General features: G+C 35.5%; 1 protein-coding gene and 1 non-coding gene across 5 annotated transcripts; one reads left to right on the forward strand and one right to left on the reverse strand.

Annotated features, from left to right (window-relative positions):
- Positions 1-1,609: 1,609 nt before the first annotated feature.
- TRNAS-UGA (transfer RNA serine (anticodon UGA)) lies at positions 1,610-1,691 on the forward strand. Its single transcript has one exon. It is a non-coding gene; the product is annotated as a tRNA-Ser (tRNA).
- An 810-nt stretch (positions 1,692-2,501) lies between these two features.
- Positions 2,502-10,946, reverse strand: LOC132601920 (CBS domain-containing protein CBSCBSPB5-like). Of its 4 annotated transcripts, none has more exons than XM_060314983.1 (15): positions 10,613-10,759; positions 10,378-10,492; positions 8,537-8,705; positions 8,248-8,380; positions 7,999-8,169; positions 7,765-7,846; positions 7,560-7,673; positions 7,387-7,453; positions 7,056-7,161; positions 6,912-6,970; positions 5,625-5,731; positions 5,404-5,537; positions 3,356-3,441; positions 3,157-3,246; positions 2,502-2,992 (listed from the first exon to the last, which is right to left on the reverse strand). In XM_060314983.1, exons 3-15 carry the CDS (start codon positions 8,609-8,611, stop codon positions 2,831-2,833), a joined length of 1,386 nt encoding a protein of 461 aa, XP_060170966.1. In that variant the 5' UTR covers positions 8,612-8,705; positions 10,378-10,492; positions 10,613-10,759; the 3' UTR covers positions 2,502-2,830. The 4 variants fall into 4 exon arrangements, with proteins under 4 accessions (XP_060170966.1, XP_060170961.1, XP_060170952.1 ...); XM_060314978.1 differs by having other exon boundaries at positions 8,537-8,729; XM_060314969.1 differs by having other exon boundaries at positions 8,537-8,729; positions 10,378-10,946.
- Positions 10,947-13,439: the final 2,493 nt, after the last annotated feature.

A 13,439-nucleotide genomic window follows, 5' to 3' on the forward strand; every position in this document is an offset into this window, starting at 1 on the left:
AATGATTTCATGTTTAAAGGTTCCAAGCTATGATTTCAATGACGATATTGAGCTATCTTTTGACTCCCTTAATTTATTCATCGTTGTTAGTCTCGCCTTATAATAATTGTTCCTTCAAGGTGAGACATGACGATCATGATTATTCCATAATGTAATCGGAGGTTACCGACCTTACGTTACTCCGATAGAGACATAACTTTCTTTGGGCTCTCCTGCATGCTGCTTATATGATATATGTATATGTACATGGGGAATATGGGAAAAGGGGTGAGCGTTATATACACGTAACCACCTGATCAGTTGGCGTAACCTATCATCCCGGACGCGGGATGCCTGGACGCGGGCTATATGGGTTGAATGGAGCGGAGCCGACGCCTCGGCAATATGAAATGTTCTGTTTTCTGTATACATGAACAAGAAATGTTTTTCAAAGAAAAAATTACTATGGATATATGTATATATGTATATATGTGGATCGGGTTGCACGTTCCGCAGCACTAAGCATGCATGGTACCCGCCAAAAAGGCACTCATATGTACAGGTTACTCTTTTATCTTACGATATGCTCTATACTTCCTTTGTGTTAGTATTCATGCTATATATTCCTCATATGTTATTATTCATGCCTTACATCCTCGGTACATTACTCGTACTGACGGCCCTTCCTGTGGACGCTGCGTTCATGCCCGTAGGACCAGGTAGCCAGACGGACGATTCGCAGCAATAGGACCTCTCCTCAGCGACGAGCAGTACGCTCCGTTGATCCGGATCTGCAGTCCTTCGGCATACTATTCTGTTGTGTACGCATACGGGTATGGCAGGGCTTTGTCCTGTCCTTTCTACAGTCTGTTATCCATAGTGGTCTGTAGACAGTGATAAGTAGTCGTGTTGTTATGCAGCCTCGTCGGCATGTATTTTTGTTGTACAGTATATATATGTGGCGGCCAAATCGGCTCACGCTGTTATTCTCATTGTTTATGTTTATATGTATGTGTTGGCCGTGGATTCCCGATACGGTGTCGTTTATGTTGATTGTTCGGGAGACAGTATAGTACAGTTACAGATTGTATATGGGCCCAGGACAGTCAGTGAGAAGTAAATGCAAGCACAGGGGTGCTTGGCCAGTAGTGGTCGGGCACTTGTTACGGCCCATCGGTTTGGGTCGTGACACATGAGCCGAGTGTCTATAGGAAACAGTCTCTCTACCTCCCTATATAGGGATATGGTCTGCGTACACTCTACCCTCTCCAGATCCCACTTATGCTATTATACTAAATATGTTGTAATCCCAATCTCGAGTCTTAACCTTATCTTTGAATTTGGTTTTTGTTTAGTTTTTCTCTAATTATGTTTTTTTAATATTAATATTCCAAGAAAATAATCTCACATAAAAGCTGTATGCTTAGATAAGCTTTAACATTTTACTTTTTGATATATTTTGTGTAAAACTCACTTTTTCCTTGTTTGTATTCCACTATTTTGAGTGGATTTTCCGGAAAAGAAAATTTGTAAACACAGATGCATTTACCATTTCTTTCTACTTATGCAGAATCATAATGTTAAAAACATTAACGTCTAAAGATTTCTGCTAGCACGTTTTAGATGTGTAGTCGATATGTCCGAGTGGTTAAGGAGACAGACTTGAAATCTGTTGGGCTTCGCCCGCGCAGGTTCGAACCCTGCTGTCGACGCTTTTGCAAATTCCCCCTTTCTCCTACCTTTTTCTTTTTCTATGGGCTTTGTTTGTATTATTTGCTCCCTCTCCATTCTCTACTCGATCGATTCTCATGGCTACAAGCCTCCTACGCAAATTCACGGCAGGAAGCTGCATCCTCTGTCTTCCAAAACATTGAGCAAATGTCAATTCATCTGTCCTGATCCGAATTGGTTAGGGGCTTCAGCCGTGACTTTGGTTTGCTTGTTTGCTTATGTACTTTAGATTCAATTTCTTGTAGTTTCATACTTCATTTAGAGAGTCATTGCAATTTTATTTTGAGTTGAAATCAATGGAATACTCTTTTGCTTATGAAATGATCCTTGAGATAAGAATTGTTACAATATCCCACTGAATGACAACGAAGAATAACAGAGTCAGGTGCGGTCACAGCCTTTTAGCGGACATCACTTAACTGTAATTGCCATCCGAACTCAACGTTGTGAATATACATACTCAACTAAAAGTCTATGCTGTTCATGGTATTAAGAGCCATTGGCTTGTAATCCTAGATCCCGTCTGAACAGAAACCACAGCCTTAAACCATTGAAAACTATAATAGCACCAAAAAAATATCCGGCAAATATTACACACAAATTCAATAGCTTAGCTTGGCTTGATTTTTGCAGAATAACATTAGAGCAATAGTTATCTAACGTAGTTGTGCATCTTCTTGTGCAAATGATGCAAAAGCACCTTGTCAAACCACCAATTGCAAAGGATGGAAACAGATATTAAAGGGTCTTGCCTTGCAGATAGTTGGAAATGTGTTCGGAGAGAGAGACCGAGCAGGAAGGAGCAGTGCATTCCATATGTTCGGAAATGTGTTCGGAGATAGAGACACTCTTGGCACTAAAATTTTGCGTACTGTTGCCAGTTCACTTTTGAAGACAACTTGAAATGAAATTATTGGGCGCAATTTACATCACTATAAACCAAAAACTACAAATCTGGATAGCAGGCAAAAGGAAAAAGTAAAACGGTTCCAATATAGAGCAACCATCCAATTCTATAGCACCAATACTCATTGAAATCCAATCCACTCATTGAGCTTAAATGAGTTGATGTGCTACTCCCATTCTTCAGTCTATCAAGTGGTAACCTTCTTTCGAACAATTAGTTACTGGATCTCCGTAAGAACGCCAATACGCCTAAACCCGCAACTAATGCAGCACCAGCTGCTACAGAGCTGTAGGCTGAGGCCCAAGCAGATTCAGTATGAGCATAATCCAAACTACCGCCGGTTGTTCCTGAATAGTCTAAATGCAATTTTAGCCCCTGTTCAGGTTGATTTTTGTCATCAGGCCTCATTTCGTAATCAAGCAAAACAAAATTAATAACTAGTCATAAGTAAATCTTCTTTCCTGTTACTAGGGTTTATGTTCATTCACATTAACTAAATCATGCGTCAAAACCCACGGCCAGAGGAAAGCTAATCATACCTTCCAACCCGCAGATCCTGCATGGTCAACAGCTGCTGTAAGATCACTATCTGATGCCAGTACAACTTTGTCATGATCCTCATCTTCGTACTGCAAAAGAGTAATTGTTCTTGAATATAATAGTCAACTTGCTCAAACAGGGAAAACCAAGGCGAGGAGAATCATTCAAATGTACAAGGAAATTTTAGTGCATTCCAACCAGAATCTGAGGAAGATTGTTTCGGTCAATGTCATCCCCCACTCTTTGAATTATTGCAGCTATTAGATCTGTCATGTTCCGAATATCTGAAATATAAAAATATTATGGCCATCATGGGAGTCATAATTATCATAATTGTTGAATACTGAAGGAGAACAAAGCACAGACATCATATCAATTTCCTAGAGTTGGTTTCAAGAGGCAAAATAAACAAACAAGTGTAAAATTTTCCCAATAATGGGTAAACCACAGAGTTCAATGTCTCTCTAATAATAATAAAAATTAGCAAACAACAGACACTGCTGAATATACAATGCCTGATGAGGAAATTCAAGAGCACCAACACAAAGAACAAAAGAGAAACACAAGTGATATGGAAACAATTGAAAGGACAGAACTTCCATAAATATGATGGGAGTAAGGAGCCCAGGGAAAAGTATGACAGTTTGGAAGGTAAGTCTCAGGATGCCTGAAAGAGACAAAATAGAGGTGCACATTTTTTGTTTTGTTCACGCATATCAATGGTACTGCATGATTCAGCATCCTGAATGGATATAGAAACAAATGGGCCAATGGAAACAAGAATTTCTAGGTACTGTACTAGGTACAAGGTCATATAGGATTATTAAATCAAGTAAAGATCTTAAACAAAGAGCATAAATCACCCGCATACAAGAAGTATACCAAAAAGTAGAAAATCTTACAAAAAGATATGATTTTCTATGAACAACCAATTTTCTATACCTACAGGGACCTCATGGTAGGCTTGTCAACCGGTTCCAACCGGAACCGGACCGGGAACCGGTTAGGAAACCGGCCGGTTCCGGTTAACCGGTTTTAAAGTCCAAACCGGAACCGGTCCGGTTTGGATTGGTTAAAATATTTTTTTTTTTGTTTTTTGTATTATATATATATATTATAGTATTTATTTGTATATTGTAGGTATATTTACATATGTTATACAACTTTATAATTAAAGTGTAAATATTTACTGACTAACAGCCTAACAGCAAGTCAGCAATACAGAATAGTGCTTTTCGTACACATATATATGTATAACTTACATATACTTATATATATGTATAACTTAATATATATACTATATGTACTTATATATATGTACTATATACTCTATATACTTATATATATGTATATTTATATACATATCTACTATATATACAATATATACTTAATATATATACTATATATATTTATATAATATATATACTTATATATGTGTATAACTTAATATATATAGTATATATACTATATATACTTATATATATGTACTATATACTATATATACTTATATTCCTAACTTAATAAAAGTAAAAATATGAACACAAGTAAATAGAAGAAAGCTCAATGAGCTATATATTTTATTCATTCTTGGATAACATTTATTTGCAAGTTGTATTTTTTTTTAACTTGCAAATAATACATGAGTTATACAAAAATAGTAGAATAATAAAATTATTGAAAGTTGAAACTATAATAAGACTTTGTGGCTAATTATTGCAAAGTAACTATAATTGAGAGATTGAGATTTGAGAGAAAGATGAAGAAGAGTGAATTGAAATGAAAATGAAGAAGGGTTTATATAGGGGTGGGGGAGGGGTTAAAGTGTTAAAAAAAAAAATTTGGGGGCCAAAAATTAAGAAAATGACCGTTTGGCAACGGCCATTTTTGCAAATGGACCGTTGCCAACGGTCCATTACCGAGGCCCAACGGCTCTTTCCTTTTTTTTTTTTTTTTTTTTAAATTTTAACCGGTTCCGGTTAAAAAAAATTTGGAACCGGACCGGTAAACTAATATCCGGTTAACCGGAACCGGTTCCGGTTCCGGTTTAACCGGTCCGGTTACCGGTTAAAACCGGTTACAATGAACCGGTTGACACCTTTACCTCATGGATGCACCAAAAGGAAACAAGGGATTAAAGGCTATTCCTTAGGTGGACATAAAAAGATACACAAGGTCATATGTGATAACATTAACAAGTGCCTAATTTCTTTTGTTAACTAAAAACATACTGTATTATTTAAACATACCACAGTTGAATCTGTGCATCCTCCCCTTTTTGTCTTGAATCTTGAATGAAAAACTATTTGGCTGGCTAGATGAAGGATAGGGAATAGATCTTCCTGTTTCTGTCCCTTCGGAAGCCAATTTCAAGGAATTTTCACTGAAATGTCAAATAAAAAATGTGAGAGATAATACAACAAAAGGAAGAGAAATTATGAGTTCACAGATAGGAGATTAAGGGCTTAACCTCCGCGTCTCATCGTCATCATCCGGAGTCAATGCCAGGGCTGAATCCCAAAATCTTTGCATCATAGAGTTTGCAGCTTCATTATTTACTCCAGCAGTATTTCCCACCTGGTTAGTGAGTAACAGTTAATAAATTTCCACAATCTTTGCGAAAAAAGAGGACTTAACAAATTAGATCTAGAAACTAAGATTAAAATACTATGCGACAAAAATTTTCAACATCCCACAAGATTGTTTGCTACTTTTAACAATAATGACATCATAGAATAGCTTGAATTTGACATGATATTAATAGTTGAAAAGGTGCCAATATCTAACCCTCATGTTAAGTTTCTAATCAATTAATGAAAGAAGAAGTGTTGTCAAAAAATCACAGATGTAAATAAATTGAGCAGCTTCCAACTAAACGTGAATATGACAACTTACAAATTAACCAATTAATATTTAAATGTCAGTATGATATACAAAGACTCAGGAACATAAACATACTTGCCAGGAAACACATTGTAAGAAAGCACAAACAGCAGCACGGCTAAAGGATTGGTTGAAATATTCACTGATCCAAAATTAAGAAAAAGTTGAATACTAATACTAGAAGTGGAGGTCATAATCAAATGCAAGAATCTTTGGAACATCATCCAGCAGATTGCTTTTGCGGATTGCGACCAAAGTTAATTCTAATATGCAACAATATATAGATAAACCTCCTTCAGTATTCTGTTCACGCATTCAACAAAGTTGGAATTTCTTTTACATTGGTAAACTGACAGCATGTTTTACTTTCGGTAACGAGTCAGTCTTAACAAAGTGGTCCGCAGGATTTCAACTGAAAGATCCAAACAAGAGTTTATATGTCTTTGAATATACATGCGTACATGGCAAACTCATCAAAGTAGTCAAGACTTGAATGAGGTAATTACATACAAGGCCTTATTCAGAAGGTGATTTGACCACCAAAATGATAGCCCAAAAGATAATACTCCCTCCGTTCACTTTTACTTTTCCTCTGTTCCAAAAATAAATTTTCACTTTTACTTGTCCACTTTCGCATATCAAGAGAAAAATAATTTATTTTTCCTGTTTTAGCCTTAGCATTAATTACTCATTCCAAATCCATTATGACTATACACCAATTAATACGGATATCATGGTAAATTATGCACTTCATTTATTATTTCTCAAGGGGTGTGCAAAGTCCATAGTGGACAAGTAAAAGTGAACAGAGGGAGTAGTTGCTTATGGTGAGTTGAGAAGGGAAAAATTGACATGTTCATGTGTACTGCCTTACCGTGGCTACAGCTGCATGAGTGATATGAAGCACATCAAGAACAGAAACAACAGCTCCCTCTGCCACAAAGAAGAAGTACAAATTTAAAGAAATCTGGAAAAAGAAGATAACCGGACTCGAAGTGTAACTGGAGGTGAATGGTACCTTTATCAACAACAGGAAGGTGTAAAAATTTCCCGTCATGCATTGTATGTAAAGCATCAACAATAGGCATATCTATTGAAGCACATTCTGGATTGGGGGTCATTACCTGGATGTTAGATGCAAAACAAAATGAAAGTTATAGAGATCAGATAACTTGTCTCTCAAATTCAAGAAAAGAAGGGAAACAATAAAGAATGAAAAATTCTAAGTTAATTTAAAGAACTAATATTTTTTTAAACCTTTACTTTGATAATAAACAGAGAGCTATCGCAAAAAAAAGGTATCCCCTCAGTTACCAAGAGAGATAGACAGAGAGAGAGAGAGAGATTACCCTCTCGACGAGAGTGGACTCAGGGGAAAGATCTTGTGCTATGACTCGCATCAATAAGTCTTTTGAACTGCAGAGTCCATGACAATCTTCTCATGAGATGATGAATATGCCATTACACTATAGCTCAGAATCGATAAATGTAAACATGTGGGTACAAGGGGAAAATTACTAACGTTAAAATCCCTCGTGGTTTGTTGTCAACTGTTACGATTGCAGAGCTTGTTCGACATTCGAGCATCTTTTTGGCTGTGGCTAATACAGTATCATTTGGTTCAACTGTAACAACCCTAGAAACACCACACATACACAACAGATAGTGAGTCGCCTGCAGATTACTTAGAAAGTTAAACTATTGTAAAAAATGAAGGTATTACCTACTTTGAATTTTCAGAAATGATGGTAGACAGTGAAGGCCTGAACATTTTCTCTCGAAGTGCTTCTATAAATGTATTGGAACTTGCTAAAAACAAAAACAAAAAAATGGGAAGGTTAATATATGTACTTCAAGACCAATAAAAACATCATCCAATCACATGAACTTGACAAACACAGCCAGTAGATAGACACTCCTACACTATATGCAATAGTAACAACACAGAATTCTAAACTAACCAGAACCAGATGTCCCCCAGTGTTTTTCAACTCCCTCAACAGCAGCTGCAATGGCCTTTCCTTTCTCAGCTGCCCTTTCGAGGCGAGCAATCGCATCATAAAGGCATTTTGCTATATCAAGCAAAGCAATGACCTCTCCTTTTTCTACAACTGGCAAATGTCTAAATTTTCCTGTTGTCAGGACATACATAAGATGTTGGAAAGGCGTTCAAAAAAGTTAACAGCTTGAATTATTTCAGATAAACCAACCTAGCACCATTTTCTGCAAAGCTTCCACAGCAAGTGTGTCAGAAAGCACAAAAACGGGATTTTTCGTCATAATCTTTGAAACTGGTGTTTCCTGTATATTAACTTCTGGAGCAATAACCCTTGTTGCTATATCCTTCAATTTGCCCAAAGGAAATAAAAGAAAAGGATGCATGAAGAATTAGTTAACGATATCACCTTAGTGAGTAAAGAAAAAGCATCAGTGAAATAGGCATTACAGACTTCTATTTACTAAATTTTTAACAGCATTTTTGCACGATTCAAGTCAAACCTTATCTGTCAGGATACCACACAGCAACGCATTTGAATCAGTCAACAACAAAGCATCAAGTCTACGAGCAGCCATCCTGCGGCAAGCTTCATATATACTTGTAGTATCAGGTACTGTTAGGGCTTTTGACAGCCGCAATCTCTTCACTGTGCGCTCTCCAGTCAGTCCGCTGTTACAAATTCGTGAGGAAAAACTACCAAAACTCAAAATAAGCATAATGATGATTTTAAGTCAGAGTTACTTATGATCCCAACTCGAAACCTGAACATGTTTTTTAAATATTGGTTATCCTCACCAGCAAAAGAATCTCTTAGCTATGCTTTATCACTAAATCAAATTTCACGGCATGTGTCAAGAACATAACAAACAACCAAAGCAGTAAATTGCTGTTCAATCTCCAGCAGTTCCATCAGAGACCCAAAAAAGCCCAACCAACCTAAAGGGGAGTGAATTTAAACAAAAAACTGAACAAACAAGAACCTCAAGGAAGCCTGCACACTGTAGCCAATTGAACCACTCAAAATGAACAACAGGATCATTTTAAGTATTGGACATGGGTGTATAGCCAACAAGCATTTCTGTGCTTATTAGAAAAGCTATATATATAGGTGAATCAAGACAAATAATCAAATAGAATGACTTCCAAGGTAGCATTTGTAAGCTGCAACTCATCTATAGATGAATGCAGCATACAATAAGCACTTTCATTATGCAGTTTTTCAACTTCAGATAAGACTTCGGCACCTCAGTGAGAATAACAATCATTGAGCTGCAGTTCCAACTATAACACCATTTCTCCACATTGCCCAACATTCTAACTATACAATATAAGCTTTTTTCTTATCCCTCATCTAGCTATAAATATGAAGCAAATAAATCATTGATATCCCCCAACCCAAGCACATATCCATCTCCAATGCTCAAGTTGGGGAACAAAAAGCAGTGGAAGCATCAAGTAAAGCTTAATTGCACATTGTAATCATTTCACACCAGTAGCAAAACAAAATCTAACACTATAATATGTGATGGCCACAAATGTATGACACCGCCAGCTCCCCCAAATTCACAAGCTCAAAGTCCAACGATGTACCTAAATGAAAAGGCATCCATATCACTATGAACTTGGGTGATTGGAACCAATATAATTCACAACTAAAAAGAGTGTTTTGAGTTCAATCCTCCCTGACGAAACAGAGCTTAAGATACTCCTAACTCTATAGAAACCTTCGCTATAGAGTTTCTAGAAACAGAACTTACACTCCCTCCATTCATTTTTACTTGTCCATGTTTGATGGCACACGCCTTAAGGAGCAATATATAAAATGACATTTTTACTCTTTTTTTGGTTGATAAACGTGGTGTCCGTGTCAGCTTGCGCGCACCTCGACTAATTCTACGAGATACCTGCCACCTCCCACCAACAAGCAACAAGTACCAGATAACTCTGCCTACCAAGGCTAGAAAATATGGAAAGAAATCACCCACTGTTTTGTCTCTGCCAGGATTTGAACTTGACACCTCATGGCGCTCAACTCACTTCATTGACCACACCATTAGATGCAAATGACAATTTTACTATATCATCTCCTAATTATTACTTGAAATCAATGGCACATACTTTAACAGGTGTGCAGCCACTAACAATTCATTGAAGTTTCCAACCCAATAATCAATAGTAATGGTAAAGCAGGCATGAAATGTTAAATTATCTCTTGATTTTCCAAAATAGACAAGTAAAAGTGAACATCTATTTCTAGTATACTCAATAAGGGACAAGCAAAAATGGACGGACGGAGTAATATCCAAATTAGTGTTATTTCAATATAAGAATAAAGGCGTACATGGAACGAGACACCGAAATAGACTTGCGGTGAGCAGAATCAGGTTGTCCTGCTCCATTTTCTTTCTTCTTAGAGCTCGTCAACGATATGCTTCTCCTCGATGATGATCCTCCTCCTTGACTCGTCGGCATCAAATTATCCAAATAAAAAAAAAAACTTAAAATTGAGATTTTAAATTGAAGAACAAATAATCACGTAATGGATAAATTATCAACGGTCAGCTAATGGCAACTACGGTGGATTTTCCGGCGAATGGCGGCGAGGAGATGGAGGGAAACGCTACGGAATGGGAGAGGATTAGCGTGTTTGAGCTGAGAATTGAATTGAATTGAATTGAATAATCTGTTAGAAAACGCCGTGATCTGGTAGGGCCTTGGCCAATAAGATTGTTCCACGTCAACCAATGACTAGGATTCCAATTTCACTGGAGCAGATTAGGAGTTGAATACAGACACTGAAATTCAATTTTTGGATTTTACTGCTACTCCTTGGAGTCCTCAACTTTCCTTGTTCTTCCTCTTTCGTGTTTAATGTAAATATTCTCCCAATTTCATTTTGTAAAACATTACTAGAGTGAATCCCCTAATATTGAAGGATGGGGAAACGATAATTCCCTATCCAATATTTTTCTAGTGATAACCTTTTATTTTTAATAAGGATTTTTTTCTTTTCTTTTTAAAATTAAATACAAAAATATATATCTCTTATTATTGTCTCATTCACCTATTTCGCTGAAAATAATGTATAACAACTACTTGAAAAAATTTGTTAATAAAATTCAAGGTACGTGTCATTCATTTTATTTTTTTCTGGGACAAGAGGGTCAAGATCTTAATTATTATACAGTCTAGTATTAGTACCAGCGCGATGCGCAGACTATATTAAAAGACACTAATCATGTTGAATTGCGATGTCGCTTGTTTGAGTACGATATATCATATTGTTTTAACAAAATGTCAAGTATCATCTAATTTTTCTATATAATACAGTCAAATTAACGATATTTCTGTGAAATTAAAGGAAATAAATTAATCTTTTTAACTGTTATTTGAGTTGATCTTTAGATTTAATTCATAATGAATATATATACACATTTCTCTAACCCTTTTCTCATTCAGTTTTTCTTACTATGATAATTTAACTATTTTTTTTTTCATTTAGTATCTTACATTTAATCAAAATAATATCATATGTGATATTAGTCGTAATTTTGAATTCGTCCAAAATATAAATAGAAACTTTTTCTTGTTACTTGTAGTAAAATATATTGGTAAATTTAATAATTACTATTTAACACTATTTTACATAAGCAATTAAATTATCTTCTCTTTTGTTTCCAATCCACCAAATTTTGTGTTTTAATTTTAATTGTTGATATATATATATATACGAAATTCAAAACTTGGACATATAAAAAATATAGGTAAGATTTAACAAAGATTAAATCTCATTTTCAATGGCTAGTTTAGTGACTTTTTATTATTTTTTTGGAATTAATTACTTATTCTCACCAGAAAATATTGGATAGGCGGGTTATCGTTCTCATTCAATATGTGAGGGGGGTATCGTTTCCAACCTTTAAATGTTAGGAGGGTAAAGTGGGATTTTATTTACAGAGCCAAATAAATTTTTCATTAATTCCAATTATTTTCTATAATGTTAATAATAAAAATAGTACTAAAATTTATAGTCTTTATGTACTCTTTAATATCAATTTCCTATGTTAAAAAGTTGAGAGGAAGGAAATTAGAAAATTTAATACTTGAATCCCTTCATTCTTTTTTAAACAGAGAAAGTAACAATTATTGTTCAATAAGATGTTGATTATCTCAGACAACGTTGCTGAAGGCGTGTAGGGTGCACTATTCTGTGGTAGGGAGGACCTGACATACAATTGGTAGCCTAAATAAATATAAAATACACGTAATTCCATAGAAAGATATTGTTTTATGAAATTTTTGTACTAGAAACAATGGTATCTCCGATTACAGTGTTAATTATGTACCCAATAACTTAAATTTACATAGAATGATTTACTGGAAAGCATAGACTTATGTATGATTTTGTATTGCAAATCTCTCCCTCTCTTTAGCAGTTCCAAGACCTAAATTTAATACGAAGCTACTCGCGAATCGATTCTTTCTCTCACTCACTAATTAGCCCCCTTTCAACTTTTTCTTCCTATGTAGGACAATTTTGCTTTTCCTTCTAAGACACGTTCTTTATAATGTAACGGAGGCTTTTCGACTAAAGTTTGAGCAAAAGTAACTTGCTATTTGTATTGGTTTATTGAGCAACACAAGAAACATCCCCCCCCCCCCCCCCCCCCCAAACCAAAATAAAACCAAATATGCATTTTTAGCCTAAGAAAATTCACTATATGTTATTATAGGAATGATTGTAACTTACATGCGTCCAGAAAAAACTGGGGTAACGGGCATCTAGGTGATGACATTAGATGATTAGAAACGATCGTGTTCTACAAATCAATTTTATAAAACTCAATCATAGAATGTGACTTACGTAGGTAATCATTCATGTAGAAAACGATAATCCATGGTGCGGAAAGGGTGATTCCCGAACTTAGAGGCAAAGTTTGTAGTTATAAGAAGCCAGAGGGGCCACTTGAAAAGAAAAATAAATGATGATGAAGAAGAGAGAACAAAACAAACAACGTGATGACCTTCGAATAAGTTCTCTTTTCAGGCTGCTCTCCATGCGACTCTTTCCAATTGACAAATTGAAGCATTCTTCATAGACAATTTATACACTTTTCGGGCAAATCATCCCAACCACTACAAGAATATCTCATTAATTTAATCGAAAGGAAAAACATTAGTTTTAGAAGTATCTAAATTGAAAAGATTTCAAATTATTGGAATGATCCGATTTAAGAGTGTCAAACAAATAAGCGGGAGGAAGTATTTTCTAGTAGGGTATGCTCTTTATATTTTATTTTAGATGATAGTAATATTTTATTGTAACTTATCTATCTAAGTAGCTTGGTAAGTATCATTTCTAGTTCCTTGTTATAATGATATAAAACTTGAGGTATGTCAGTT

This window comes from Lycium barbarum, chromosome 1 (genome assembly GCF_019175385.1).
Source record: "Lycium barbarum isolate Lr01 chromosome 1, ASM1917538v2, whole genome shotgun sequence".
NCBI lineage: Eukaryota > Viridiplantae > Streptophyta > Magnoliopsida > Solanales > Solanaceae > Lycium > Lycium barbarum.

Excerpts from the sequence above, each read along its gene's own strand:
- LOC132601920 (XM_060314969.1), bottom strand. The coding sequence starts at position 10,508 with ATGCCGACGAGTCAAGGAGGAGGATCATCATCGAGGAGAAGCATATCG. Across the intron at positions 7,454-7,559 it reads AAACCACGAGGGATTTTAAC|TTCAAAAGACTTATTGATGC; the intron begins GTTAGTAATTTT and ends TGGACTCTGCAG. Across the intron at positions 5,732-6,911 it reads CTCATGCAGCTGTAGCCACG|GTGGGAAATACTGCTGGAGT; the intron begins GTAAGGCAGTAC and ends CTCACTAACCAG.